General features: G+C 42.5%; 2 protein-coding genes across 2 annotated transcripts; both read left to right on the plus strand.

Annotated features, from left to right (window-relative positions):
- The first annotated feature begins 31 nt into the window (after positions 1-31).
- Positions 32-15,956, plus strand: SFT2D1 (SFT2 domain containing 1). Its single transcript, XM_082756431.1, has 8 exons — positions 32-147; positions 6,671-6,757; positions 7,890-7,972; positions 10,178-10,259; positions 11,547-11,582; positions 12,323-12,381; positions 13,795-13,824; positions 15,263-15,956. The coding sequence occupies exons 1-8, from the start codon at positions 85-87 to the stop codon at positions 15,300-15,302; spliced, it is 480 nt and encodes a 159-aa protein (XP_082612557.1). The 5' UTR covers positions 32-84; the 3' UTR covers positions 15,303-15,956.
- Positions 15,957-16,132: 176 nt separating this feature from the next.
- On the plus strand, positions 16,133-18,110 carry PRR18 (proline rich 18). Its single transcript, XM_082756430.1, has one exon. It carries the CDS (start codon positions 17,183-17,185, stop codon positions 17,957-17,959), a length of 777 nt encoding a protein of 258 aa, XP_082612556.1. The 5' UTR covers positions 16,133-17,182; the 3' UTR covers positions 17,960-18,110.
- The last annotated feature ends 9,794 nt before the right edge of the window (positions 18,111-27,904 follow it).

Consider the following 27,904-nt stretch of genomic DNA (forward strand, 5'->3'; position numbering starts at 1 on the left):
GAGGGGCTGCCGTCACTTCCGGTGGGGCCCGCGGGCCGTGCGGTGCGGAGGGGTCGCGCTCCCGCTGCCGGTGCCGGCCCCGCCATGGAGAAGCTGCGGCGGGTGCTGAGCGGGCAGGACGACGAGGAGCAGGGGCTGACGGCGCAGGTACCGGCACGGCACGGCCCGGCACGGGGGAGGCGGTCGGGGAGGCTGGGCTGTGCTCCCCGCGCTGTGCGGGCCGTGACTCCCGGGCCTGCCGGGGCTCAGGGCAGACCTCATTGCTCTCTGCAGCTGCCTGAAGGGAAGGGGTGGGGAGCTGGGGGCCGGCCTCTTCTCACAGATAACCAGTGACAGGACCAGAGGGAATGGCCTCAAGTTGTGCCGGGGGAAGTTCAGGTTGGCAATGAGGAGACATTTCTGCGCAGAAAGAGCAGTCAGGCACTGGGACGGGTTGCCCAGGGAGGTGGTGGAGTCGCCGTCCCTGGGGGTGCTCAGGGAGAGGCTGGACGTGGTGCTTGGGGACATGGGTTAGTGGTGACACTGGTGGTAGGGCCAGATGAACTCGAAGGTCCTTTCCAACCTTAATGATTCTAAGGTATGGAAGGCCTTGGCTCTGTGTGCTGCAGGGTGCTGGAGCGTGGTGGAGGAAGCTGGAATGTGGGGTAGCCTGGGTCTGGGTTTTAGTGAACTAGCACAGCTGGTGTCTATAGTATAACGCTAGTTCAAGCAGCTTGATGCTGGCATGCTTCAGCTGTCTTTGTGCAAAGCTGATGCTGGCCCATGAGGCTCACGAGCTTTGCCTTTTTGTTACAATGAGGCAGGCACCGAAGTGGTTCTAGACCTGGTGTGATTCTGGAAGCACCGCAGCATCTGTGTCCTCTCACACCTCAGCTAGCTTCCAGTGTTTGGGGTGCTTCACCCCAGTCAAGAACTCAAGATTGTCGAATGCTTATTCCTATTAGCGTTAGTTGAATTCCAAGAAAATTATTTAATCTACTGTCTCCAGGCACATTTTACATGAGACACAAATGGTGGCTTGGAGTTCTTTACTGGATACTGTGCTGTTTGTTTCAAGGCAGCAATCCATCAATAAATGTCTGAATGCTTAATCATTTTAAATTGGAGAGATATATCCAGAGAAGGAGGAAACTGAGATAAGAATGTCATTTATTAAGGCCAGTAATTAAGCTATATCGTGGTTTGATTATTGCACATTATAGTTATGGAAGACTTCAAACAGCAAGAATCTATACATATCTAAAAACTACCTATTACATGATAGAAGAATAAAATGTAAGTTTAATGCCCTTTTGGCATAGCACAAAGGGACTTCATGCTGAGATGATGAACCAGAAATGTCTTTTTTTAAAGTAACTAAATACCCACAAAAGAGAAAACTCAGGTGTCTAGCTGAGGTATTTGTTGTAGGTTTCTTTCAAAGTAACTCTATTTCTGGAGCACTGGAAATTGGGTTTGTATTTAGTGAGGGGATTTGTATGTGAAGTTCTCCAAAGCTACAGCTTTACAGCTGGATGGTATTGGCTGCTTTAAAGATGTGTGTAACAGAGCAAAAAAGTACATGCAGCCATGCAGAGAAGGACACTTAACGAGGTGACACTGTGAAAGGAAATGCAAGGTTCTGCATTTTGCGTGTGAAATGTTTCAGTGTTTTAGATGACCTTTCCAGAACTGACTCACGTGTTTGGTTAAAAACAATGACCCCCTCAGAGGAGTAGCTGCTGGTTGTTTAACAGCGATCATATGCTTCATGTTCATAGGTATCTCTGTCCTCTGCTCACTCTTGATCTTTGCAGAACCATAACCATGAGGTCAGCAGTAATTCTTGTTAAATAGAGGAAAAGTGTGTAGTGAGGCGACTGTGTGGTGAGTCAACGAAGTCTTTATGCACTTTCCAGCCTCTTCAGAAAGCTGACCTGTCTTGCTGCAATTAGATCAATGATTCTCAGGGGAAGAAGAAATAATTCTTACAAAAAAAGGAACTTATAATAAATTGTAAATGTACCAGTGTAGCGATGACAATGTAACATGCTGCCATTTATTTTTATCAATACCAAAATAGTATGAAGTCACTACTTTTGAGTGGCTTGCTTTCTGGCTTCTTGGAGTTTCCTGATGGTTGTCAATTGGCAACACTGAAGGCATTCAGTAAGAGTTGAGCAAGGAGGAGTAGACCAGGTGTTTAAACTTCTGGTTTTACTTCAAGGTTTTGATAAAAATGCATATAATGAAATATGAAAATGCATCTCTGAAACTTTTGAAACATTGATTACGAATTCAATCCTGCAAAAAAATCTGTTTGAATTTGGGTTTTCTTCATTACTTGCATACTCATAAGTTTCCTATCAAGGAAAGAAATTTTTAACTAATAGAGTCCTTCTTAAAATCAGTGAAAACCCTATTGTTTCTGCCCATGTAGAAGACTTCTATAAGATCACACAAGTATAGAGGGTATTTTGAGCAAGTTTGCTGATGACACCAAACTTGGAGGAGTTGTGGACTCAAATGAGGGCGTAAAGGCCTTGCAGAGGGATCTGGACAGGTTGGAGAGCTGGGCGATCACCAACCGCATGAAGTTCAATAAGAGCAAGTGCCGGGTCCTGCACCTGGGACGGGGAAACCCTGGCTGCATGTACAGACTGGGCGATGAGACGCTGGAGAGCAGCCTAGAAGAGAGGGATCTGGGGGTCGTGGTAGACAGCAAGTTGAATATGAGCCAGCAGTGTGCCCTGGCAGCCAGGAGGGCCAACCGTGTCCTGGGGTGCATCAAGCACAGCATCGCTAGTAGGTCAAGGGAGGTGATTGTCCCGCTCTACTCTGCGCTGGTGCGGCCTCACCTCGAGTACTGTGTGCAGTTCTGGGCACCACAGTATAAAAAGGACATGAAACTGTTGGAAAGTGTCCAGAGGAGGGCTACGAAGATGGTGAAAGGCCTGGAGGGGAAGACGTACGAGGAACGGCTGAGGTCACTGGGCCTGTTCAGCCTGGAGAAGAGGAGGCTGAGGGGAGACCTCATCGCAGTCTACAACTTCCTCGTAAGGGGTTGTCAAGAGGCAGGAGACCTTTTCTCCATTAACACTAGTGACAGGACCCGCGGGAACGGGGTTAAGCTGAGGCAGGGGAAATTTAGGCTGGACGTCAGGAGGGGGTTCTTCACAGAGAGGGTGGTTGCACACTGGAACAGGCTCCCCAGGGAAGTGGTCACTGCACCGAGCCTGTCTGAATTTAAGAAGAGATTGGACTGTGCACTTAGGCACATGGTCTGAACTTTTGGGTAGACCTGTGCGGTGTCAAGAGTTGGACTTGATGATCCTTAAGGGTCCCTTCCAACTCAGGATATTCTATGATTCTATGATTCTGTGATTCTAAGTATGTGGGTGGAGCCTCAGATGATCAAAACCAGAAGAAACGCTTTTGATCAAAGGCAGCCTTGCAGATTATCGTTCATGTGATTTACTGCGTGTCCATACTGAGTGTCTGCTGCCCAGTAAAGAGACTGCTTTCTGTCACTTGCAAATGGTGTACTGGCCTGTTGCAAGACTGTTCCTTACGTTTCAGGAAGTCTGCCTTCCTGATTCCAGTTTCCACTTCAGGTTTCCTGTTATTTTCCCACGTCACTTCTTTGATATAATAATTAATTCTTCTGGAGTCTCCTGTGAGCAAAAATCTTTGCTTCTTTCCCAGGAGTTTGATGGTAAAGCTTAGCAAAATGAGGGCGGGTTATTTGTCAGTTTCTGGTTGTTTGTTATTGTTGTTTGGTTGGTTGTGTTTCTTACCATTTGGAAACAAACAGCCCAGAGATACAGCAAGTGGTATGTCTTACAGGAGTGTCCTTGCTCCTGCCTCTTCACTTAGGAATCTTTCCCCAGATGCAGAATTTACCTGGCAATTTTGTCAGTCTTCTAAGTAAAAGTTTCTTCTAATATTGTAGAGTGTGGTGCCAGCTCTTGTTATCTGAAGTCTAGGATCAGCACTGCAGTTTGCCAGACAATTAAAAGAAGTCCTAATTGTTTTTTGTTTTTTTTTTTTTAAGGTTTGGTTTACAGTCTCTGTTGCACGTAGATGTGTAGCTGTTATTTCCGGGTGTCTCACAGCCCCTCCTCTAGAAATTACTGCTCTTGCAGTAGATTGGGTAGAACAGGCACTGTGTCAGTTCCTTGTTTTTTACAGATCATAACCTGGCATTTTTGCACAAGCTGAAAACAATGATTTAAGTATTTTAGCTGTGTACCTGTTGTTCAGCTTCTGCTGCAAGGTGCTTTACTGTGGGGTGAAACTGGCATCGTAGAAATGCAGCCAGCTCTGTTGCTTCCACTAAGCCCAGAAGGTAGCAGGTATCGGGAACCGAGGAAATGCATTGGAGGAACTGGAGCTCTATGATTCCAAGACATTCAGCTTGATAACATAAAAAGTGATGACGTCAGGAATGGTTGGAGGACCAGGCTTCATTTTTAATGCCAACTCAATTATTTAGTTCTGTTATTACAGAGAAAGCTATGCTGCAGTGCTGTGGCAGCCCTTGTGCTGCTGCTTATCTTCCTGCAATTCATCTACATTGCCAATCCAAGCTTTTAAAAATTAAATCTACAAAATGTATTAAGCTAGTTTTAAAATCATATTTTAAATATATTTTTCCTGGCCTTTGTATGGTTCGTTTGTTTATGGTGGGCTTTTTGACCAAATAACTGTTACGAGTTTAAGTTGATTTTTTTTTTTTAATGTACGTGGAAAATGTAATTTCCTGATAGTCGTGTAAAGGAACAGATGCTTCAAGACCACCAAGTAGTGCTATTAGAAATAGAATAGCACTAAGTGGCAACAGTTTGCTTCATACACTTGGCATTATTTGCCTTCCAGCTTTCCTTGTTATCCAGGCAATCTGCAATGTGTGTGCTGGACGTCCTGATCGTATCAGCACGTCCTGACTTTGCTTCAGAGCAGGAAGGGAAAGGTTTTTTACTGCTTTTTGTGGAAGTGTGGTTAGTTGCATGAATTGGTGTAACTAAAAAACATGTTTCAAAGAGCGCTTTGAGTGTGCATCTTCAGCTGAGCACTGCCAGCTCTTCCTGCAATTCTCACCCATGGAGGCATTCAGGAACATGACTGTCAAAAATGGTTTTGAATCATTAACCGTCTTTCAGTTATTGTTTTTGTCTGTTTCTTTAATGCATACGTAAGGATAAAGAGTTGGGACAAACAAGGTAAGCTGTACCTTCCATCCTTTGGAAACTAATGTCTTGACTGTTGAACACAAAGAAGAAAAAATTCATACCAATATTGTATTGCAGCAGTGTGTCTGCTCAGTCAGTGTGCAAGTGTAACAGGTTCATTGTTAGTATTCTGATCTTTCTTCTTAAGTAAATACTGAAGGTATTTGATTTGATTAAATAAGGTTATAAGTAGGAAGTAGTCCAGGCTATTATTCTCTGTTGACATAAGTCCAAAGACTCATTCACTGCAGCCGTAACAGTGTGCTTGTCTGTGCCTCCTTTTGATTCAGTTCAGTACAGGTTCTGTATTCATACAGATGTGAAATCGTTCTAAGCAGTAAACAAATTTAATTCATTCGTTTACTGAAAGCGAAATTTCTGAAGAGTAGAAGCATTAAACTCATTGGTTAAGGAAGCCCTAACTGTTGTATATTTGATTAATAATGTTTGACTGAAAATATCTGTAGAACAGATGACAAGTGCAGACAAGTTTGCTTGTGTCATCTGAACAAAAATGAGAGTTAGATTTACAGCCAGTTTATGTAAGCTGAAGCTACAATTTTCTTAATGGAGCAGTTTAGAATAGAGGCCATAGTTAACTTCAGTCACCTGGAGTAACGTGGAATTCATTGATCTCACAGCATGGGTGGGCAAGGTCAACTTCTGATGAAAGGGGTAGTTCTGCCAGCCCTATGGCCCTGCCTCTTGTCTTGCAGTCAGGAAGCCCTGCTGCTTTTTTGTCATCTTGCAGAGCTGGTTTGGCTCATGAGTCTAGCATGGGGCTGTCATCAAAGTGAAAGGAACCCTAGTTCTCTTCCGGCTTCTCAGGCAATGTTGGTTGGCTCAGCTCAGCTCATCAAGGGACCCTACAGGTTCTGGAATCACCGGAGAAGCAGGAAGCAAAATTATGCCTTTCGGCAAGTTAGCTGTCTGATGAGACATGGTGTGTTAATCTGCCCATACCTTCACCCTATAAGGAACAGTAACTGAAAAGGAATTGTAGTGCTTGCAACGGGTACTTGTGGAAATATGGACAGTGGATTCTGTCTGGTAACAGAAAATGGTGGTATCACCGACAGGAACATAGAGCACTGAACGAATAGGTGTGTTCATCAGCAACCTGCTGGAAGGTCCATTTGTTCTGCTTTGGTACCGTCATGAGATTTTTCAGTTGTAATTACCTGGGGAAAGGACGTGCAGCTTGAAAGTGGAGCAATGTTGCTTGAGTGCCAGCATGTACCTTCACAGGTTCTGTCTTTTTTGTGAACGTTTCCAAATTGTTGATGTAATTCTTAAACTGGAAAATAACTAACATGTAAGCAGTTGTGTTTAAGCAAGGTAAAATAATTAGTTTTGGCTGAAAAAAACACTTGTTTAAAATTAAGGACTTAATGAAGAAATGTTCTTAAGGCTGCTTGAAACTGGTTTTGTAATATTTTTTTCTTTCTCTTCCTGTTAAGGTTCTTGATGCCTCAACGCTCAGCTTTAGTACGCGAGTCAAGTGGTTTGCCATATGTTTTATTGCTGGTGTTGTGTGTTCTATTCTCGTAAGTCAAGCTTTTTTTTCCCCCTGTATTTTATTAATGTTCTCGGGAATAATATCATTAATATTCATATACGTGATTGTGTGGACACTACCACATATAACTAGCAGCCACAGGCTGCTGGTCTGTAGATCACATTTTGGGCCATCTTTCTTGCATTCACAGCAACGAGTGTTTTTATTGTAGGGTAACAATTTCTTACCAAAAGGCATGAACACTGACAATGTACTATATTTCTTAGATATGTATGGTGCAGTAGAAAGAGGGTTTTGCTGTTCTTTAAAATATTCTCATCTTATTTTTATACTCTTTCATGAAAGGGCGAAAAGGAGGGGAAGTTTGAAAGATTTTTAAAAAGCTGAAGAAACTACAAGTATAACCTGTCATGCAGATCAGTAGGTGATGACAGCTGTAGCATGACGATACTTGAAAAACTTGTACTCCTGTTGGACAAATGATTTGGTGACTAAAATCAGTTCTTGAACTTGTCAGGAGGCTGAAGTCTGCAGTTAAAAGCAGAGTTTATTAATTGATTGTGTCTTTCAAAATCTGACATGGGTAAACATGGGTAACTTGCAGTATAAAGCACTTCTTTATCTGCATGTAGTGTCAGATGCAGGTAAAGTAACACTGAGGGAAGTACCCAGTCTGTGGGTTTTGTGGGCATGGTGCTCTTTAAGTTCTTTCTCATTATGAAGCAGGATGTTGATTCTTCACAGAACGTGGCTTTTGATGTAGATGTTCTTTGAATAGCATGTGCGGATAACACTTGCAGTTTCTGTGCAGACTGTCAGGTAGATTGCCTTGCCTTAACAAAACTGAAAACAGGGCTTCTTAACAAAACTGAAAATACCATAAAAATAATGTTAACAGTATAAATAACTGTTATGAACAATATAAGTAAACATAGCTTGGTTGTAAAAATTATTGCAAAATATATTAAATCAATACATTATTTTGCCAGTAGGTGGCAACAGAGGCATGCTGAATATTGTCTAATACAAATTTGAGAACAATATGCTCTGCTGGGATATGTTAAATGGTTAATCTCCAAAAATAAACTTCTAGGCTATAAAATCTCAATAAATTGAGTTAACTAATTACAAACATATAAAAATCCAATCTTTTTTAATAGGGAACAGGATTGCTATGGCTCCCAAAGGGAATCAAGCTTTTTGCAGTGTTTTATACCCTGGGAAATATTTCTGCATTGGCCAGGTATGATTTCTTAATTATTATTAATAGGAAAATGTTCTCCTTTTCATCTACATTTACATTTGTTTTACTCTAAAGTGTTATATATTTGTTATGTATAAACAACATTGTTTTCCAATTTGATATTGGAATACTAATATTCCATCATATTGTAAAAATCTTTCTTACAATTTTGAAGTTACTAAAAATCAAAGAATATCACCTAATCATTTCTTGTTGCCCTGGAGTAATGTCTTACGTGATTGCTTTGTAGACATAGCACAACCCCTGTCTGAAGCGTGAATAACAAATTGCTGGCTGAATCTTGCACTTCTTACATCTTAAGTCTTTCTGAGGTACTAAGTTATTACTGGGAGTTAGGCAAAACTGAGTCTTCCCCTTTCTCTCCCTTCCATTCTTTGCTTTTTTTTAAACCTTGTGTTGTGTTTCCACTGTTTCAAATTAAATTAGCATTTTAGGAATTCTGTACTAATCAAGTCTAATTCTCTGTGAACTAAGAGGAGAACTTTTACAGATTGGTACTTGTTTTAGAAAAACGCTGAAAATGCTTTTAGTCTGGATTCTAACTGAAGAAGTAAAAAGACGACCCCTTCCCTTTCAGGTATTCTGTTAGATACAAACAGCAGGCAGGTGCGCTCTGAGAATATTAGGAAATGACAATGGAAACCCCAGCTTGACAAGGAGATTTAAACTTCGTTTCAAACAAAAATGAAGCTACCACCCCTTGTAAATAGTCCTTTCTGGCCTGTTTTTACTGTAATTTTCTACCCACAGCCATGAAAGCAATGATACGTACTTGATTTTTCCCTGGGCTGATGGGTAGGTCTCCTACAGAATGTGTTGTGTGTGAGAAATACCATATGAAAGTGGAGGACCTTTGGGTGTTTTTTGTTTGTTTTTTGTGTGTCTTTTCCCTACAGCCTTTCTGCACCCTTTGGGTTCTCTTACTTCTCTGCAGAAGTTCTTCTTGTGATATCTATACTTCAATGCTAAACAGGCTAGCATCAATTCATTTAGCTTTTTATGTGTTTTTTTTTTTTTTCTTGCCTATCTTAGGATGTTTGAGCCTCCTGCATTTTTTCCACTAAATTTTCATCATCTTTATCCTTCCACTGGTGAACTAATTCTTACTTCTAGTTTTTCAGGTTTCTTATTTAATCTTAATTTAATTTGGGGCACAGCAGCCAAGATGAGAAATACTGAGAAAAGTTGGTTTGGATTGAAGTGAATTTAAAATATTTCATATTTGAGATTTTTTTTTTTCATTTAACATGAGATGTTGAGGTCTGGCCTATCTGTGTGACTTCAAGAAAAAAGTTGAAGAGAAGGGAGGTGTATTCACAAAGTTAACAGCAGGGTAACATCTAGATGTAGGAAATTATAGTTCGATTTACTTCTTCGGAGATATATCTCCAGATTTCTATCCTAAAAGATACATAGTTCACCAGACTTATGATTGATCTTGGCAGAGAGCTCACTGACTGTTCCACTTCATATAAATAAATACTAACTAGAAAAGAAGTTAAGGTTGGGTGTCTTATTCTGTAGTAAAGCATTCAGACCACCACCAGGCGACAAGATCCTCATTCTCATTAAACATTTTCTGCAAAGCAGCGGGGCTTCAACAAGAGAGAAGGAAGGGACTCATCTCAATATTTGTAGACAGATCATTATTCCTATGGTTGGTTCACATCGCATTTCTTTGGATGAACAGATAAACCTGGAGCTGGTGATAGATTTCATTCCCTCTTCAAATTAACCACGGAGAAGAAGGCTGGAGGGTTTCTCTTCTTAATGAGTTTGGGCAAAGATTTAGAGCTTTTCTGTAATCTTAAACGTAGCTACTCACATGCTGCTAAACAAATTTTCTACAGAAGTTTGTCTTTAAATTCTGTGCATTCTTTTGTCAAATCTGTTCTTAAAACAATTTCAAAATCAAGTCCAAATTAACGACCCTCTGCTACGTGTGGTAATGTGTTTGGAAAGAATTTCATAGCCCAGGATGTGAGCTACTTCCAGAACTAAGTTCTGGATTTCCCAGTTAATTCACCTTTCATCCTAAGAGGTATCTGTTGATAAGCAATGAAATGCCTTTCTGAACTTTTGTGGTCATCTAACTGTTGGAAAACTGATTAAATACCTGTTGTCTTTTGCAAAGATTTATTTGATTGTGGTTTACCATTTCTTTGTTTCCTTCCCTCCCGTTAGTACGTGTTTTCTGATGGGGCCACTGAAGCAACTGAAGACTATGTTTGAGCCAAAAAGATTAGTAGCTACAATTGTAATGCTGGTAAATATACTTCTCTTTCTAGCTGCTTTTGCTAAAATTTTTGAGGCTTTGCAAAAGGCGGGATATTTCTAAATCTGCATTTTGTTTGTACTGAGTAATTATAGTCAAGCTGATTAGCCCTTTATATCAAAGATCATTTCACTCCTTTCTATGACCTTGTTTGTTGTTGAGTTTGAAACTTTTAATAATTTGGAGTAAACTGTTCATTACTAAATACTTCTTATTAAATACTACTGTTAGGTTGATTACTTTTAACTTGTTTTCTAGAATAATTTGTTCAAGAGCAAGGCTAGAGATAGACTTTTCAGCTACTTTGAGAAGCCAGTGGTCACCAAGTGTAGCTGGACATTTGTTTGTTGGCTGTAACTCAGTTGGTATAGCTAGCTTAGTGGTTCAACACTTTCAAAGCAATTCAAAAAAATAATTTCTCCCCTCAAAGTCCAGGAAACCACATGTTCAACTTTGCAGCTCAACGTTGTGAGGTTCTTCGCTTCTCTACTTCCTTGAGCATCATTTCGTCTTCCAGGAGGAAAAAAACCCCACCCCCTAGGAAAAATAGTATTGTTTCTTTAAAAACCTGAGAGATTACATTTATAATTCTAAGTACAAACTACCAGCTAAAAACGATTAAAAAGGAGCTGCATGAGTAGCTTGAAAAAATCCTCGTGAGCTTTTTCACTGTGTATGAGGCAGCTGATCCCTGGTGGCCTTTTCTTCTTTGTTGTCAGAAGATTTAAAATAATAATAGCAATAATTGGCAGAAGCAGCAGAGCCTGTGTTTGCCAAATATCATATTTAAGAATGGATGCTTAGTAATGGATTGTTGGTTGTGATGCACCTATCTGTCATGTCAGAAACTGATACTATGAACAGTGGATTCAGAAGAATACTGTGCACCAAATTAATAGAATAGTGATTCCCAGGCTCCTTGAGTGCTTTTGAACACGCTTTATCATCTGAGCTCACCACTTTATAGTCCTGACACACGACTACACTACTTTCTGGTTATATTGCTTTTGGTTTCTGATCTCAGTTCCTGCCTCCCCTTTCTTCTAAGATGAGTCTCAGTACTTCTGGCCATGGGGCACTGTGTTCATGGAAAACACTGACTTGTATGAACTTCAAGGTGTAGTCACTGTGTGGCAGTCTTTGGCTCTACTTGCTTCATGAGTCAATTCTTGAAAATGCTGATTATCCACTGAAAACATGAAAGCAGTACTGTATGTGACTGTATGTGCTTGGTGTGTATTTGAATATTCATTCTTTTCTTGTCTTGTCTCCCTCCAGCTTTGCCTATTATTGACTCTGTGTGCTGTATTCTGGGTAAGTGAGAATACTTTGTTCCCCTAAAGAACAATCTAACTGTTATCTTATTGATTGTATTATGGCTTTAAAATTCAGCTCAGTGGTTGAGGAAAGATGAGCTTGTGTTTGTGATTTCGATTTCCAGCTGCAGTTGAGTTTGGGTGGAGTGATGAGTGATGACCCTGATGATTACAAAACAAATGCGTCTTTCCACTTGCATGTGATGTGGATAAGAGTGCAAAATCTAGAGTATCCAGTTTAATTTGCAGACCGCTGGCCTAAGAACTGAGAAAAGCAACTTAAAACATTTTATATACTTCTGTCAAAAAATGTGTAGCAGTCTTTAGAAACCACAGATTCTTCCTTTATTCGTCTTAATCAGTTTAATGTTCTGAGAGGCAGAGCAAATAGCTTCGGGTGATCGTTTTGAAAAATGGGATAGTTAACGTATTATGTAGAAGTGAATGCTGTACTCTGTGTTTGCAGAATTGTAGTATGAATGAAAATGAAAGTGTTAGCATTGATGCTTTTAAGTATTTTTAAAGCTAGAGACTACGTTCGTAGCACAGTGCTGATGAAGTGATAAATGAGAGTAGAAAGAGTTGTTAGAATGGGAAGGAGGAGTTAATTAAGCTAAGATGAGATCTTAAACATCGTCACTTAACTAAAATTTTGGCTACTAGGCTATTGTACTTGTCCGCAGTATAGACTTATGAGAAATGAACTAATTTGCAATATTTGTTCTATTTCTGATATAGTGGAACAAAAAAGGTTTGGCATTGTTATTCTGCATATTGCAGTTCTTGGCAATGACCTGGTAAGATTCATTTTGATTTCTTCTCTCTGTCCCTACACCTGCATGTTTATAAACCTGTATGTATGTACACACACACTTGGTATAATGTAAATGCTCATCCACACATTTTTTGAAGCTGGGTTGTGTAACTTCAGCAAAATCTATATGCAGTCTTTTTGTAAAAATAGGAATTTCAAATACATTCTGCAGTGTGTGGATGCTTGAGGCATTACGAATGGAAAATGTAGGCAAAAATTGTCGTGCCTTTTCTCTGGTGGAAAAGTACCTGTGTATTCATATGCCCTGCTTACAATTACTCCCTCTTTTTTGAATTCTAACTAAATCTTCATTTTTTAAGTGGAAGAATATAAATCACATTTTTATAGGGTTTGTCCTGTCCCTGAGAACATTCAGTGAGTGGGTGTGAGAGGGTAAATTCAGTGCAGCAGGTACTGTGATGGTGTGATGGCCATAGAGGTACTTTCAGGGGCTAGGCCTGGAAATATGTGGGCACAGTTCGATGAATGCCTGCAAGCCTGGCAGAATTTTCTGAAGTTATTGCCTTCTCCATGGAGATGTAACTGTACCTACTTGGTCTCCTTGTCCCGGCTGAATTACTTACTACTAAAAGTTAGCCGATCCCAGCTGACCACAGTTCTTGTTTGAACTTGCCCTGAATACATAGTGTTTATACAGAACTTAAATCTGAGCACAAATAACTGTGTTTGTTCAGGACAGGGACTATTTGGTGTTTTGCTGGGCCCAGATTAATATTTGCTACTAGGCAGCATTAGTTAGCAGTCTTCTGTGTTTTACCTGTTTACAGCAGACAGCTTCTCATTTAAGTGTCTCAGAGCTTGGTGGGGATGAGGACAAAACATAGCCCACGGCTGTGTTTGTGAGAAGCAAGTTTCAAAGGATGACGATGTCAGCTGTTTGAGTGTCAAAACCATGGCATGTTATTCTTACCACAGTGTACATCTGTATAGTTACACAAATGTGTATTTGCATTGTAATGTATACTGGAAATGTCGTAATGTATACTGGAAAAAGTAGCCTCTCTTGTCTTGAAGGATACAATTTTGCCCAGAAATCTCCATTCCTTTTGAATTCAATGGTGATTAAAAAAAAAATCTGCTTCTGTGTTGTTTTTTTTTTTTTTTTTAAGTTGAATTTGTGAGAGGAAAATCATGAACTATATGAGAAATTAAGGAAAAAGTATGCCAGTAAGCCCTTGTCAGTATGTTTAGTTCTTGTCCAATTCTGTTGTCTTTTTTTTAATAGCAAGCGTTGAATTGAGTAGGTAATCTTGTTTAAAGTTTCAGTAGAAGAGTGCTTTTATTGGTGCTGCACTAAAGTGCAGTAGGTGGGCTGTCTGAAGGACACGAGAACTCTGTCAAATATGTGTTTTGTTCTTTTTTTTTTTTTCCTCAGGTATAGTCTGTCATATATTCCTTTTGCAAGGTGAGTGAATAATTCTATTTTAACAAAAACTTTAAACAATAATCTTTGTTATAGAGGGAAGAAAGCCCTTAAATTCAGAATGTGGAAACACAACATTCCTGGTTTTAATTTTAGAAAATGATGTAGGTGAACTAGAAGTAACAATTGGTACAAACTTCAGATACAAGTAAAGTACATGGTAACTTTCTTTTAAATGTCGTCATGCTTTTCTTCTTAAAAAAAAATTATTTTATTTAAATTCTTGCATTTTGTTTAAATGCATTGATGCCATAGTTGATTTTCAGGTCTTAAAGATAGCCTATGCATCTGAGAATTTGGTTAAAAGCCTTTTTCTTCTCTACCTGCAGTACTCAGAGCTCTGAAAACAATTAGGTTATATGCATCACTTGAGGGTTTTTTTTGTTTTTATTTTGGCTATTATGTTTTATGGGGCACTGAAGAACTGAATTTTCCACAGGCTGCTTTCAGTAATACAGTAATGTCTTTAAGGGCTATGAACTTATTTACGTACGTGGAGTGCCATCATAAACTTCCTGAATAGGCTGCCTTTCATATGAAGATAGCTATTTAAGCCTTGTCAGGTGCTAGAGAACAGGATTATGTATTTTGTTTAAAGTATCTATCTATCTTGATTTCAGCCAAGTTATTCTTACTTGATTTAAATTCGTTAATGTTTTACTCTTAGCACCAATTTACTTATGTTTTTTTTTTTCCAGTTAATGCTGGCTATTTTGCTGACATGACAAAAAAAAAAAAAAGCAGTTATGAGAGCATTTTTCTTTCAAATTGATTGACAACAGAATAACTTCTGCTCCTTAATAAGTTGATGCATTTTTTTAAGGAAATGAAAAATAAAGAAGAATAAAGAGAATAAATAGTTCAGTCGAAAGAGAGTTTATTAATTATTGGTTAAAGAAATAGACCCTTCAAGATATTTCAAACTTCTGGGCTGAGCCTGCTCTTTATCCTGCAGTGTTAGGGTTGTCACTTTAAACCCTTCAGGCTGTGCCTTTTTTTTTAGCTCAATTGTATGCAACTCAGAAGTGGCTTGGACTCAAAGCACCTGTGCTTTGGTGATTGTCCGGATCTGGCACGCTCCTCAGCCCTGCCTGTGCTGGCCAGCCCTTGAGAAGTAGGGCCCTGACCCTTGCTAAGCCACCCAGCATGCCTGAGAACAATTAACAACGTGGTCTGTGTTGTAGCATGTGTCTGAGTGCAAAAATAAGGGCAGATCTGAGGGGCTTGAGCCTTTGCTTTAGGGGGTGATGTGCATTCAACATATGATGGCCAGTAAGAGCCTGCGTTTGACAAACTATTGCTTTTTGTCTTAAATTTGTGTAGTATTCTTAATTTTAAACATGTAATGGTTGATATATATATATGAGTGAAACTACAAATAGCTTAACCAACCTCCCCCCTTTTTTTTTTCTTTTTAAAGGGATGCTGTGATTAAATGCTTCACGTCCTGTCTAGCATAAGTTGAAAACAAGAACCACTGTATACTTTGAAAGCAACTCCGACTCCTCTGTGAACTTTACTTGGAGAACTATACTTCTCCACTCCTGAAAAACCCAGTAATAATTTAGTATTTTCCTTTCCTTTTGCCTTTGGGGGATTAAGTGATTTTTACTAGAAACAGCTTTTAAAATAAATCAGGTGAAGCTATATGTTTACCCTGGAGCCTTTAGGCTTTTTAACCAAAAAAAAAAAAAAAGTACATTGAAATACTTCTTTGTTAAGATCAGTTAAAACTTTTGTTAAGATTGTTAAAACTCCCTTGCATCTAGTAACATGGAGTGTTCCCCAGTGTAGGCAGGCCTCCAGAATCTGGGTAATGTGCATAAAGTTTTCATTTACTGTTCTGTCTAAAACTTGTAATGTGCCATTTATGTTTATATGTTATTCATGGTATGTTTTTCCAAAGACAGAGTTTTATAAACATTGTAAAGATCTGGTAAGTTATAATTAACTGCTGCTTTGAAATGTCTATACTTGTGCTTTATGGAAAAAGCTTAATGAAAGTATGTGAAAGTTCTGTTAAAAGCTAATTGATTTTATTAAAATTATGTTTTAAACATTTTTGTTACTTTCCAATTAAATACTTTTTACTTAAAACTTAAGGATAATGTATGAATGCTTTGTGAAATAAATTAGTTTTACAGGTGCTTAAACTATTTTTTTTATTTAAGAATCAGCTATAGAGGCTTGAAAACTTCAGCCACTGCAGTTGAATAAGTATGAAAATACATAAAAAGTGGGGGAGTACATAGGTGACTACACAAATTTGGTTAGACTTGTGGAAGTTACTTTAAAGCTTCTTTGTGTTCGAATTTAGACAAACAACTTGTTCTGACTTAAATTCCACAAATACAGAAGGGATTTGAAAAGATGTGAGCTGCAGTGTCAAGAAGAGGGGGAAGAACTGCCACTTAGTATTCAGGGCTTAGACAAAATAGATGAATTGCAGTGCATTCCTGTCAAATCTTGGTCTATGTCGTACAAAATAACTTCTGGGAAGCTGTATAAAAGATGACAGCAGAATTTTGCAGTTAAGCTGCCAGCTAAGCCCCACCTTAACGGGTTAGTGCCAGTGGCATCTTCCCTGCTGCTGGTAGAGGGGCTGGGCAGCCAGACTGGTGGTGGGGCAGAGAGCAGCGCCTGTCCAGTGGTGCCCCTTATCAGCTGTGGTTGTTGGTGGACCCTGGGTGCTGCTGCTGCTGCTTTGGGCTTGCAGCTTGCCCTGAACCTGAGCTAGGCTGTGCCTAGGGCATGACAGATGCTGTTGTGGAAAGGGCTGTCCTTCACAGGTTGCAGTGGGGTTTGTTGCCCATCACCTACCAGTTCCTGTGCAGGATCATAATTGCTGCGATCTTTAATTAGCACTGTGTCAGTCATGCAGATCTCATTTATGCACTCTGGTAAATAAAGCTGCCACTTCATTGTAAAGCTTAGCGGTTTGTATTGCGCTGCCACAACAGAAGGGAATCAGGAATTAAGCGAGATCCGCGCACTGTTGTGCTTTTATTGGCACCGTGGCGGTGTCGTTCATCCTCTGCTCCCTTACCAGCCCCCCCTAACGCTCTGCCTCACTCAGCAGCGCTCCCCCAGCCGCGCTCCCTCCTCCCTTTGTTCGCCGCCGTGCCTGTGCCCAGGGCTCGCACACGGGTGGGTGCGCGGTGCCCGTGAGCGGGGCTCGGTCTCGCCGTGCGCCCTCCGCGGGGGGCGGCCGGGCCCTTCCCAGCGGCGGGGCGGCGGCAGGGGTGTGCCCGGGGCGGGGCGGGCCGGGGGCGGGTTGCCGAGGGGCCGGGCGGCGGCCGGCGGCGCGCACCGAGCCCAGAGCCGCGCCGCTGCCGGGGCCATGGGGCTGCAGCCGCGGCGCGCAGCGGGGCCCTGCCCGCGGGCGGGGCGGGCCGCGGCTCTCACCGGGGCCGCCTGGGCCCGCGGGGAGGAGCCGGAGGCAGCGCCCGGCCGCGCCGCGTCCCTGCCGCCCGCCCGGCCCGGCCCCGCCGCCGCCGCCGCCGCCGCCGCCGCCTCCCCGGCGGCCGTGAGGGCGCAGCCCAAGAAGCCGGCGGCGGCCCCAAGCGCCAGGAAGGCGGCGGCGAGGCCGGCGGAGGAGAAGAAGGCGCGGGGGGCGCCCCCGGAGCGGCGGCCGGCGGCGGAGCGGGAGCGGGGGGCGCGGCTCCAGCCCCAGCTCCAGCCCCAGCCACGGCCGGGGGCGGCGGGTGCCGGCGGGCGGCCCTGCGAGAAGAGCCCCGGCGGGGCGGCGGCGCTGCGGCTGTCGCTGAGCCTGCCCCCCGAGGCCGTGCGGGTGCTGCAGCGCCGCGGGCTGGAGCGGCAGCGGGGGCAGCCCGGAGCCGCCGCCCCCGGCGGCCGGGGGGCAGCGGGCGCGGCGCGGCGCGGGGCGCGGGCGGGGGGCGGCGGTGGCAGCGAGCTGCGGGCCCTGCTGAAGATCTCCCTGCTGAACGAGCGGCACCGCTACGACGACGAGGAGTACGAGGAGGACGACGAGGGGGCGGCGGCGCTGGACGAGGGGCTGGTGCGGAAATGCACCGAGTGGCTGCGCGGCGTGGAGAGCGCGGCCGGCCGCGACCGCGGGGACCGGCTGGACAGCCTGCCGCACCTCGGCGCCCTCTGAGCCCCCGGGCCAGGGACAAAGCAGCGGGACCGGCGCCGGGGGCGAGCCGAGCCTCCTCCCGCACCCTCCCCCTGCCCTTTTAACAAGCCTCGCGGCTCCTTTGTAAGACGCGCGGGGCGCTTTTGTATATTTGTACAGAGCGGTGCGTTTGTATTTATTGGAATAAAACAGCTCTTTCGTGCCGCAGTGGCTCTGTACCGCGGGGCGGGCGGGCGGGCGGGGGGCTGCTGTGGGCAGGGGGAGACAGTGGGGAGGAGGAGGAAGGGTGGTGGTGTGGCTGGGAATGGCACGGCTCCTGCCGTGGTGGGTCGGAGGGTGGGTGTGTAACCCTGTGCGACTGGCCGTGGGGTGAGGCTTCTTGCAGCTTGGTCGCACAAAGCGGTAGCATGTCACCTTTGTAAGGTGTTTCATTTTGCTTCACAAAACACGGACGTACGGGCAGTAATTCTGTCTCACTTAATACAAATGGCTCTGCATAGCTTCCTAGCTATGAAACACGTGCATCTTGGTATTTTTTAACCAAGTTTGCATGAGGATCTGCTGTATTCATCGACCATCTTTCAGCAGGTCTGCCTTAACAATGGCAAACTTCCTGCCAAATTTGTTTGGTGCTGGACCGATGTCAGATCTGCTTTCCCTCCCCTCCTGAGCAGTGAGGAGGACATTGGTAGCAGAGCTGTAGCTAGGTTTGCCTCGTGTCTCCATGGGAAACGTGAGGGTATAAAGAGCCTCCCGGACAGATACTGAGTTCCTTAAAACTTCTGAGCGCTTTCACATCCAATATAACTAAGATCTCTAACTGGATCAAAAAGTGATTCACTCGTTAAAGGCTGAAGTATCAAGGAGCTTACTTGTGAAGATGAAAAATGCTTTGTTCAGAGTATGAAGGGTGGCAGAAAATTTGAGAAATTTGAATGCGTAACAGCAGAAAATGCTGTTAATAGCATGAATAGCATGATTGGGGAGGGAAAAAAAAAAAAAAAAAAAGCAGCCAAGTTTGACAAAGAAAGGAACAAGTACATTAGAAACAAGAATTTGAGAATTGGGGAACTGCCAGGGTAGGTCTTTTCTAAAGCATTGATTTGAACAAAGATATCCAGAAATCATGCAGCCAGGATCTTTTGTGCTGGATAGTTCTTTGTGTGTGATATCTGGAAGTGGGCTTGAGATGGGCTTGTGGAGAGGTCTGGATGGTGAGAGCCACTGGTGTCCCTGGAGTCATACAGCTGATGCCTGCTTGGAGTGGTACCTCCTTCGATGAACATTAACACCTGTTGGTTTTAGTATTTACCACATCTGCTGCTCTCTTTTAATGGTAAATGATAAAGTGTAAGTATTTTCATTTGAAATGTCCATAAATCTTATAAGCAAAATTAGGAAAGACACAAAAAGTTATTTCCTTCATACCACCAAAAACTGTTAATTTTGCATGTAGTGTACCTCTGGGTGTCAATAGGCATGATGTCATAAGTTAACCACAGTTCCTTTTCTTGCTAAAAGTCTGAGAGCCCTTTGAAGTGTCAGGGCCTGTTGTCTGGCTCATCCTGTCTCAGTCCTCTCCCATCTGATATGATGGATCACATCTGGATGTGCTCAGGAGAATAGATGTGCGCTCCTCTAAGAGCCAACAAGCAGACTTGAGTTTCATACAGCTGGGTTTTACTCTATATTAGATATCCCCAAGGAGCCTCAGCCTGAGACTCCCAGCTCATAACCCTTTTAGCTGCTGAGAGAGTTATGAGCAGCTGGTGCCATAGGTATTTAAAATAATCGATTCTTGCTTTGGGGTAGATAGCTTCCTGTCTTCCCCCAAACACATCAGTGTGATTTACAGTGGAAGAAAAAAAGAAAAGGAAAAGGAAAAGAAAAAAAAATGAATAGGAAAAGGAAAAAAAAAGAAAAAGGAAAAGAAAAAAGGAAAGGGAAAAAGAAAAGGAAAAAGAAAAAGGAAAACAAAAAAAAAGAAAGAAAATAAAAAGAAAACGGGTCATTTTTTTAGTTAGCTAATAAATGGTATCAGGGTTTCTGCTGACGTGAGCAAGCCTGGAGAAGCTAGGGGCAGGTGATCCCCATCCCTCTCTAATGAAACAACTCACCCTTGATCATCACTCAGTTTTCTCCTAGCTTTTGCCTGCATTTAACCTTCCTCACCCCACTGACAAAATCACTGGCTTCTTCTGAGAACTGAGGGCATACCATGCTGCTGCCCAGCTGCTTTTGTGTGCTTCCTCACCAGAAGGCTCTTGTAAGGCCAGCTGGTCCATGGTCCTGGTGAGGTGCTCAATGGTTGTGTCTGCCCCTGATAGCACAGGGGCAGGGGAGCACTTGGTGGTGGCCTTCCTGAGGGGACTGGTGGGATGGCTTCTTTTTAGGTAGCAACTCTCCTTCCAGTCTGGTGGCAGCTGAGGAGGGTTGCTTCGGGGTGTTGGGGTTTTCTTTTTGTGTGTGTGATGTACTTGAAGGCGAGTTCTGTTTCCTCTCTTAAGAAAAGACTCTCCGAAGTGTTGGTTTTGTAAAGAGCGAGCAAGAGCTTTTGAAAAGGTTTTGCTTTGATACTTCCTGAAAGAGAAATCACCACTTTGCAACAACCAATTACGGCAATGTTTGAGTTCCCAGCTGCCATCTGTACAACAAGGCAAGTCTCAAGTGATGCTGATTACCTGTAATTTCTGCTTAGCTCAGTCAGCACCCAAGTTACAGCAGCTCAGTACCTGGCTTACCAAAGAAAGATGTGTTGTTTTTTTTTTCCCTTCCTAGTAAGGACTACCTGTGGCAACAGTCCCACGAAATAGTGCTGGTGGTTTGTTATTTATAGATGCTGTTGCTGCTTCTGAGAATATGGGAAAAACATCAGGATGCTGAATGAATTCCTTCCTGTAGCAGGGCTGCTCAGCTGCTGGACTCTCATCTGGATCTATGCCCAAGACAGCTTCAGGAGGAAGCCAGCAAAATAGATGCAGTGTGGGCAGGGAGCCTCTTCCAGAGAAGGCAGCTAGTTCCCAGTGACAGCAGAAAGATGAGCCCACAAACAATGAAATAAGCTCTTTTCATCTTTCATTACATTTATTTAATTCTCTTCAGGCAGGTGCCACCAGAGGTGCAGGGGTAGGCTGGCGGGCAGCCCTGTCAGGCCTGGCTTTGCGTGGGGCCACTTGGTGCCCTGGTGGGCTGGAGCCCTGTAGAAGTGGGGTACTGTTCGAAGGGCACTGCAACAACAAGCCTGTGACGTGTGCCTGGGTATGGGCACGTGTAGCTGGGCTCCTGTGAGCTGATGTGATGTGGGGATATTTCCCTATCGGCCTTGCTGGCCACCCCTTTTCTCCTGGCAGGCTGGCAGCGAGGCTCAGTGGCAATGGCAACCCCTGTGCAGCTCTGCCGACAGGGTGCTGGCCTGCCCCGTCTCAGTGGCTGTCAGGCCCTTCATGGTGGGGCACAGGTCTTGTTTCTCAGCAAGAAGCTGTGGCTTTAAACTGATTTAAACAAACAAAGAAAAAAAAAATCACTATTTTTATTTGCTTGCTGTCTGGTTTCTGAAGGCCTTGACAAAGCTCTCTCCATTTTAATAAATGCTTCTATGATACAATTCCCCATTTCTTTTTCTGTGGCTACTACTATTGTAATTTTTGTACTGTTCTTGGCAGTGAGTTAAAGACATTTCCCCTTTCTTATCCCTGCTTCCCATGCAGTATAAAGCTTCCTAGCAAAGGCAGAGTAGACAGGTGAATAAATGCTTCTCAGAGGCTGTTGTGTGGGACTGTACATCATTGGGAATATCTATTTATTTGCCACTTTGTGCAGTACTGAACAGCTCTTAAGAGTGAATTTCATTATTCTAACCAAGTGGACTAGCTGGCATATGCTTCCTCCAGATGGGAATGACTGTAACCTCTTCTCATTTCAGCCTCAAATGCCCCGTACAAACATTGAAAAGGCATGCTCTAATAACCTGACATTAAATACAAAGTTATGGTATTTTGTATTTGTTACGGTATGCAACCATATGTTCTATGCAGAATGATTCTTTTAGTTCATAGGTAGTCACTGAGCTTGCTTTAATATTGAGAAAATTAATTTACACAGGCTACTTTAGGGTAGATGCTTGGCAGATGTATTTGACTGATAATACACAAGGTGTGCTTAGCATGTGAATCCTATGAATTACAAATAGAAGAAAAAATACTAGTCTTTTTGCTGCTTTCGATCACAGGACTTCCTTGTTTTTTTTTTTGACTGAGCTTACTGTAGGCTTCTGTCAAAAGGGGAAACACTCTCATCCAATTACTATTAGTGATAACTATGGTGTCTATCAAGGTAGTAATATTGCAGAGGGAACTACTGTGGAACAGCAAATCCTGAATTCATATTGATGCTCATAGTACCTCTTGGACTGGTTTTTGCTCCCTGGCATGCTTGAGAAAGTTTTGTGTGTGTGTGTGCAGAATATGGAATTCACATCCTACTGCTAACCCTACTTTGGGTCATACTGAAAGCTGAGGGGGTTTCCCTTCCCTTCCCTTCCCTTCCCTTCCCTTCCCTTCCCTTCCCTTCCCTTCCCTTCCCTTCCCTTCCCTTCCCTTCCCTTCCCTTCCCTTCCCTTCCCTTCCCTTCCCTTCCCTTCCCTTCCCTTCCCTTCCCTTCCCTTCCCTTCCCTTCCCTTCCCTTCCCTTCCCTTCCCTTCCCTTCCCTTCCCTTCCCTTCCCTTCCCTTCCCTTCCCTTCCCTTCCCTTCCCTTCCCTTCCCTTCCCTTCCCTTCCCTTCCCTTCCCTTCCCTTCCCTTCCCTTCCCTTCCCTTCCCTTCCCTTCCCTTCCCTTCCCTTCCCTTCCCTTCCCTTCCCTTCCCTTCCCTTCCCTTCCCTTCCCTTCCCTTCCCTTCCCTTCCCTTCCCCTGTTTTTACAAAACATGTTTCTCTACAGTGTTTCCCTCTGCTCCTATGGGAAATGCCATGCCTTTCTTTTATTTACAGGAATAAACTGGTTTGTATATCATCAGGAATTAAAAATCTTACAATTTGTGTATTACTTGCAGTTTGTGTGTTGCTTCCAAGAGTTTCATGAAATTTCAGGAAGAAGAGTAAACCAGTGGTCTGTAGGCTTAAATGTGGTAATCAGGAATACCTATCTCAACTTGAAAATTATTAAAAAACAAAACAGAACAAAAAACACACACACACAAAAAAACCTGAACAACAACAACAACAAAAAAAGCTGAAGGCTACAGGAATACACATTAAGAGTGCATATATTTCAAAACTACAGACTTCTTGGATCAAAGTAGAAGGAAATATGAGTTGTGTAATGCAGTACTGACAATGAAGTAGAATCAAGGACTGCAGAAGTCAACTGCCAAATGAATCTCTTGTCTGACTATATGACTAAAGAAATGTTGTGCTAGTGTTCTTTTGCAACATAAAAAGTTTTTTTACAAGTCCTAAAACATACCTTTCTTGAGTTTGAAGTGTTGATTTTTTTTTTTTTTTTTTTTTTTTGGGGGGGGGGGAGAGTATGTTATTTTTCTTCATAATTTCAGAGCAATAAATCAGAAATAAATTTGCAAGCAATAACTATCTGTAACCTCTGGTGGACTAATACAGATTTTAAGCAGAATGGGAGGTGCATAGCAAGCCTGGTCTGAAGATGGCTGTGCCAGTACTGGCTGATATCCAGCTGTGGCAAAGCTCTCCCCACAGCTCAGGCTGAGCTGCTTAATGTGACTGCTCCCCAGCTTGGGCATTCACAATGACCTCAGCCTGTTTAAGTTGGAGATTTTTTTTCTCATCTGTTTTGCTTTGACCAATATGACTAGGGAGAGTTTCTGCGAGTGGCTGAGTTGATGCAAATGTTTTCCTCTAAATCTCTTGGTTATACCCAGCATGACCAAACACTGCTCATAGTGCACTGACGACTCAGAGTGTTTGCATTCCAATAGCTGTCCTTTGCATCCCACATTTTTCTTCTCCCCTCCCTGCCTTTCATATATATATATATATATATATATATATATATATATATATATATATAAAATGTAGTCAGAAACAAATGGATACAGAAAAGGTGTTCTTGGTAGTAGTCATTAAACCAGTCTATTTCCATTACCTTTTAAATGAGGTCGTATGAAAAGATGGATTTCATCCCACCTGACATTCACAAATGTGCCTAAATGAACTGTTTTAGTTGTTTCCAGGGGAAACAGCAGGTTGTATGAATGATGCACTCATCCATGCCTGGGTTCTGCTTGACAGCCAAGGGGTTCTGCTTTACTTGAGAAGAAAGCTGAGCAGATCACTAGCACTTCATTTTTTTAATGAAAAATAACAAAAATACATCGTTTATGAGATCAGATCTTAAGGTCTGAGGTGTTTATATAATCATTTATAGCCTTGAAATTTATCTTCAGTTAATATGACAACAAGGTTAATAAAATAACCCTTGTTTTGATTCTCTAAACAATTCATGTCCCCCTTTGTGGCTGTTTTGTTCAAAAATAAAGAGGGGGGAAGAGGGTATATTTGAAGTACAAAGGCAGAAGATAAAAGCATCAGTCTGTTTCTGTTCCTCCTACGTAATATTGCCATAGTAACAAGATGGATGTGGCTGTTCATCACTGGAAGCAGAGGTAAAGCAGACACTATTCTCATTCAAAGGAATATTAGTAAAATACAGATTCTTAACATGTCAATAATTAATTAGGAAAAAACTATCTGCCCTACATAGCACGCTCTGTAAGCTAATAATAAAGTGCCACTTTGAAAGAAGAGAGAGCAATTAAGGCATTTAGCAAACATTTATAGTGCTGTCAATCAGAGCATTTTATCTTCCACACAAAGCCATGCAGAGTTGCAAAGTGCAGCCGCAGATAATATATTCTGACATTAAATTTACATGAGACCAGCCGCTCGCTCTCTTCTGTCTAATATATTTCTGTCGTGGCAGTTGGTTGTAGTTATTGCCAAATATTTGTACTGCAGCACTGAATACTTGTGCTCTAATCAAGAATAAAGTGGGTAAACTATTTTCTATGTTTAGGACTCACCGTGTCTCTTAGATCCTGGTGCTATTTTTTAACCATTAAACAACCTCCAGAGCGGGTGAGTTTATATTCCAAGTATGCGCAGCAGGTAAAAATACATATATTTGAAATTTCAGTGAAAAATGTTCAATTGCACTCGATTAAAATTGGAGAAGAACAACAAAGTGCACTTATATCAGTGTACTTGATGCAGCATCTCCACACTTTGTAGCAATGATTTGATTGGCTTTTTGCCTTTGTGTCTGATAACAGCCCTTTCTTGTGAGAAAAAATTATCTGTATTTGATCAAATGATGTGTTACTTTGCACACTCTCTCAAAGTGTTTGTTGATTTAGAAATTTTTTTTTTTTTTTTTTTTTTTTTTGTCCTGAAGACTTCTTTTGCCTGAAGTGTGTTTAAAATGAGGACCTGAGGAGTGAGGCAGAACTTCATGAGCAGCCACAGCCGCCTCCTGGGGCGAGGAGGTGGGACATGGCAGCAGGAACAGCCATTCCTAAACTGCACTACTCTCTGCCAGCCTCGGCTTTGGATTAAAACACAAGAAATAGAGCTGGAGATAACAGATCTGGGGCAAGGGAAACTGTCCTCAAGCACAAGGGAAAATGATAGATTTGGGTCAGAGTCAGACTGAAGGGACAGAAAGGTTCAGCCAGGAGGAGCAGAGCTGGAGGCTTTGCTGCCCTTGGAGCTGACAGAACTCAATAGACTGTGTTGAGAGAGCTGGCAAACCTCTGCAAGACCTAGAAGTAAATGGTTGTCCTGGCTCCTCTGGGGTTGACTCGGGTAGCAAGTGACAGCCTGGCACTACAGACAGTCACTTCCTTCAGTTGGGTCTGTGCAGGCACCCAAACTCTCCTGATCCTGCTGGTGGCTGGTGTGGGGGGAAAACATGATGCACACGGAGTGTCATTTCTTTGAGAAGCTGGGTGGAAGGCAGCATTCACTTTTTCCTTTTTGAAAATAGTGCCCTAGGAAGTTGCATACACATACATGTTGATATTGAGAGGACAAGCACACAAAAGTTAGGTCTTCAGTAATTCATCCACCCAGTTTACTTGTGGACTTGTATAGGCTTTTTCTAAGTGATCTCAGCTTCGTTTATTGTTTAGGATCTGCTCTTCCTTATGCAGCCTAGTTACCTTCCTAGGAGTTTGTTACCCTTTGCTGTGATGTTTTTTACAACATTTTCTTGCACCAATGTATGGAAAATTCCCAAACCGCATCTAATTACATTACCTGTTTGGTGATGTTGACTTGTTCTGCTTGATGTTGACCATGTTGCCTGGTAAAAGGCTGGCAAACCTGAGCTTCTGCTCCCTGAGCATACTAATAGGGTCCTTCTTTCTCGCATTTCATCTGCTCAGGAATCTGTGTGTGTGAAGGGAACAAATAAAGCTCATGCGACTCAGTCTCTTTTCACAGTTTGAACAGTTGCCTAAGGGGTATTTTTATTGCTTGTCTGTGAGCAGTAAATGCTTTTTCTGTGAGACTGTGGCCTGGCTTGTTGAGCTCCAGTTTCAAAAGTGGCTCTTCTATTTTCAGGGGCAACTTTGTGTATGCGGGAGTCTGCGTGTTTGTGTGGATCTGTGAGACTAGGATTTGGAAGAGGAAATCTTGTTTGTGAAATGCTCTTTCTTGTCAGATTACTGTAATTAAAAGAGAAACCACATAGTTTAAGAAGCAAATAAAAAGCAAGATTCCTCTCTACCTGGCTGACGCACTTGTTTTAGGCTAAAGTTATAGCCTCATGTGCCATCTTCACCTTGTCTAACAGAGAAGAGAGGCAAAATATTCTCATGCAATTTAGTCAACAGCGTGGTTGTTACATTGCTCTCCTGGAAGGTAAAAGGATGTGTGCTTGAATTCTTTCATGCAGAGGGAGTGAATTAACAGCTACTAGCCTGTTATACGAAGTTTGCCAACTTTGGACAGTTTTCACTATCAGAGATAACAGAGCAGTGCTTCTTTTTATTGGCCCTTTTTGGTTAAATCAAGATTTATAGTGAAACATCTGAGTGCAGATTTGAGAAACCTTCTTAGGTACTTTGTTACTTAGGATCTATTTTCCCCTCTGCAGTCAGGGCATGGGAAATGTCTGTGTACCTGCGAGAGGGCATATCTCCAGGACTTCATCCTCGGGCTCATTGAAGCATGATGGATGTGGGTTTTGGTGTCTGACTTGGACTTGTGAATTCCAGACTGAGAGTTGAATGCCTTAAATACTAGATGGAGCAGTGCCAGGTGTTGCCTCAGTTTAAGGGTAGGTCTATTTAAACGTGTGGATTCAAGCCCTTGATTTATATGTGTTTGATTTAGGTGATTTTGCACGCCTAAGATCTGTGTTTAATTTTCTGTGTTTAATTTTTTTATATATATATATATATATATATTTTTTTTTTTTTGGGGGGGGGTGGGGGGTTGAGGAGGGAGGAGAATGATGAAGTACTGAGGTTAGGACTACAATGTGTACTTTCTGTGGGGCTTTGTTTAAATTCTTTAGAAAAGGTAGCCAGAACATCACCTACCACAGAAGGGAATGAAGCAGTGTTGACACAAGGCAATGTTGTTTTGCGTGGATTCAACACAGTACCTTTTGTACAGCAGGTAAATAATTCAGCACTAGACTAATCAGAATTTGGCCATTTGCATGCCATCCAGCAGATTCCTACTTGGATTTAAGAGTACATTTACAGAGACTTCTTAGCAATTGTGTTTACTCAGGGCAAAGTTTAGATTGTGTAAAAGAAGGACAGGTATCTCAGAATATCTTCTGAATACCTTTTCTGTTTTTCCTGGTGTCCATGACAGGATGCTACACAACATAACTCACCTTGATGTGATGGCAGTCTTCTATTGCTTATGTTACTTCCTTTTCCTACAACAAACACCTATTGAGTTGTTGCTCACCTGTTTTGAG

The sequence above is a fragment of the Aythya marila genome, assembly GCF_965140915.1.
Source record: "Aythya marila genome assembly, chromosome: 3".
Lineage (NCBI taxonomy): Eukaryota > Metazoa > Chordata > Aves > Anseriformes > Anatidae > Aythya > Aythya marila.

What these genes read in the sequence shown, in the direction of transcription:
- SFT2D1 (XM_082756431.1), top strand. Translation starts at nt 85, where the DNA reads ATGGAGAAGCTGCGGCGGGTGCTGAGCGGGCAGGACGACGAGGAGCAG. An exon ending in CAGTTCTTGGCAATGACCTG is followed by an intron (nt 12,382 to 13,794) that starts GTAAGATTCATT and finishes TTTTTTCCTCAG; the next exon opens with GTATAGTCTGTCATATATTC. An exon ending in TCATATATTCCTTTTGCAAG is followed by an intron (nt 13,825 to 15,262) that starts GTGAGTGAATAA and finishes TTCTTTTTAAAG; the next exon opens with GGATGCTGTGATTAAATGCT.
- PRR18 (XM_082756430.1), top strand. Translation starts at nt 17,183, where the DNA reads ATGGGGCTGCAGCCGCGGCGCGCAGCGGGGCCCTGCCCGCGGGCGGGG.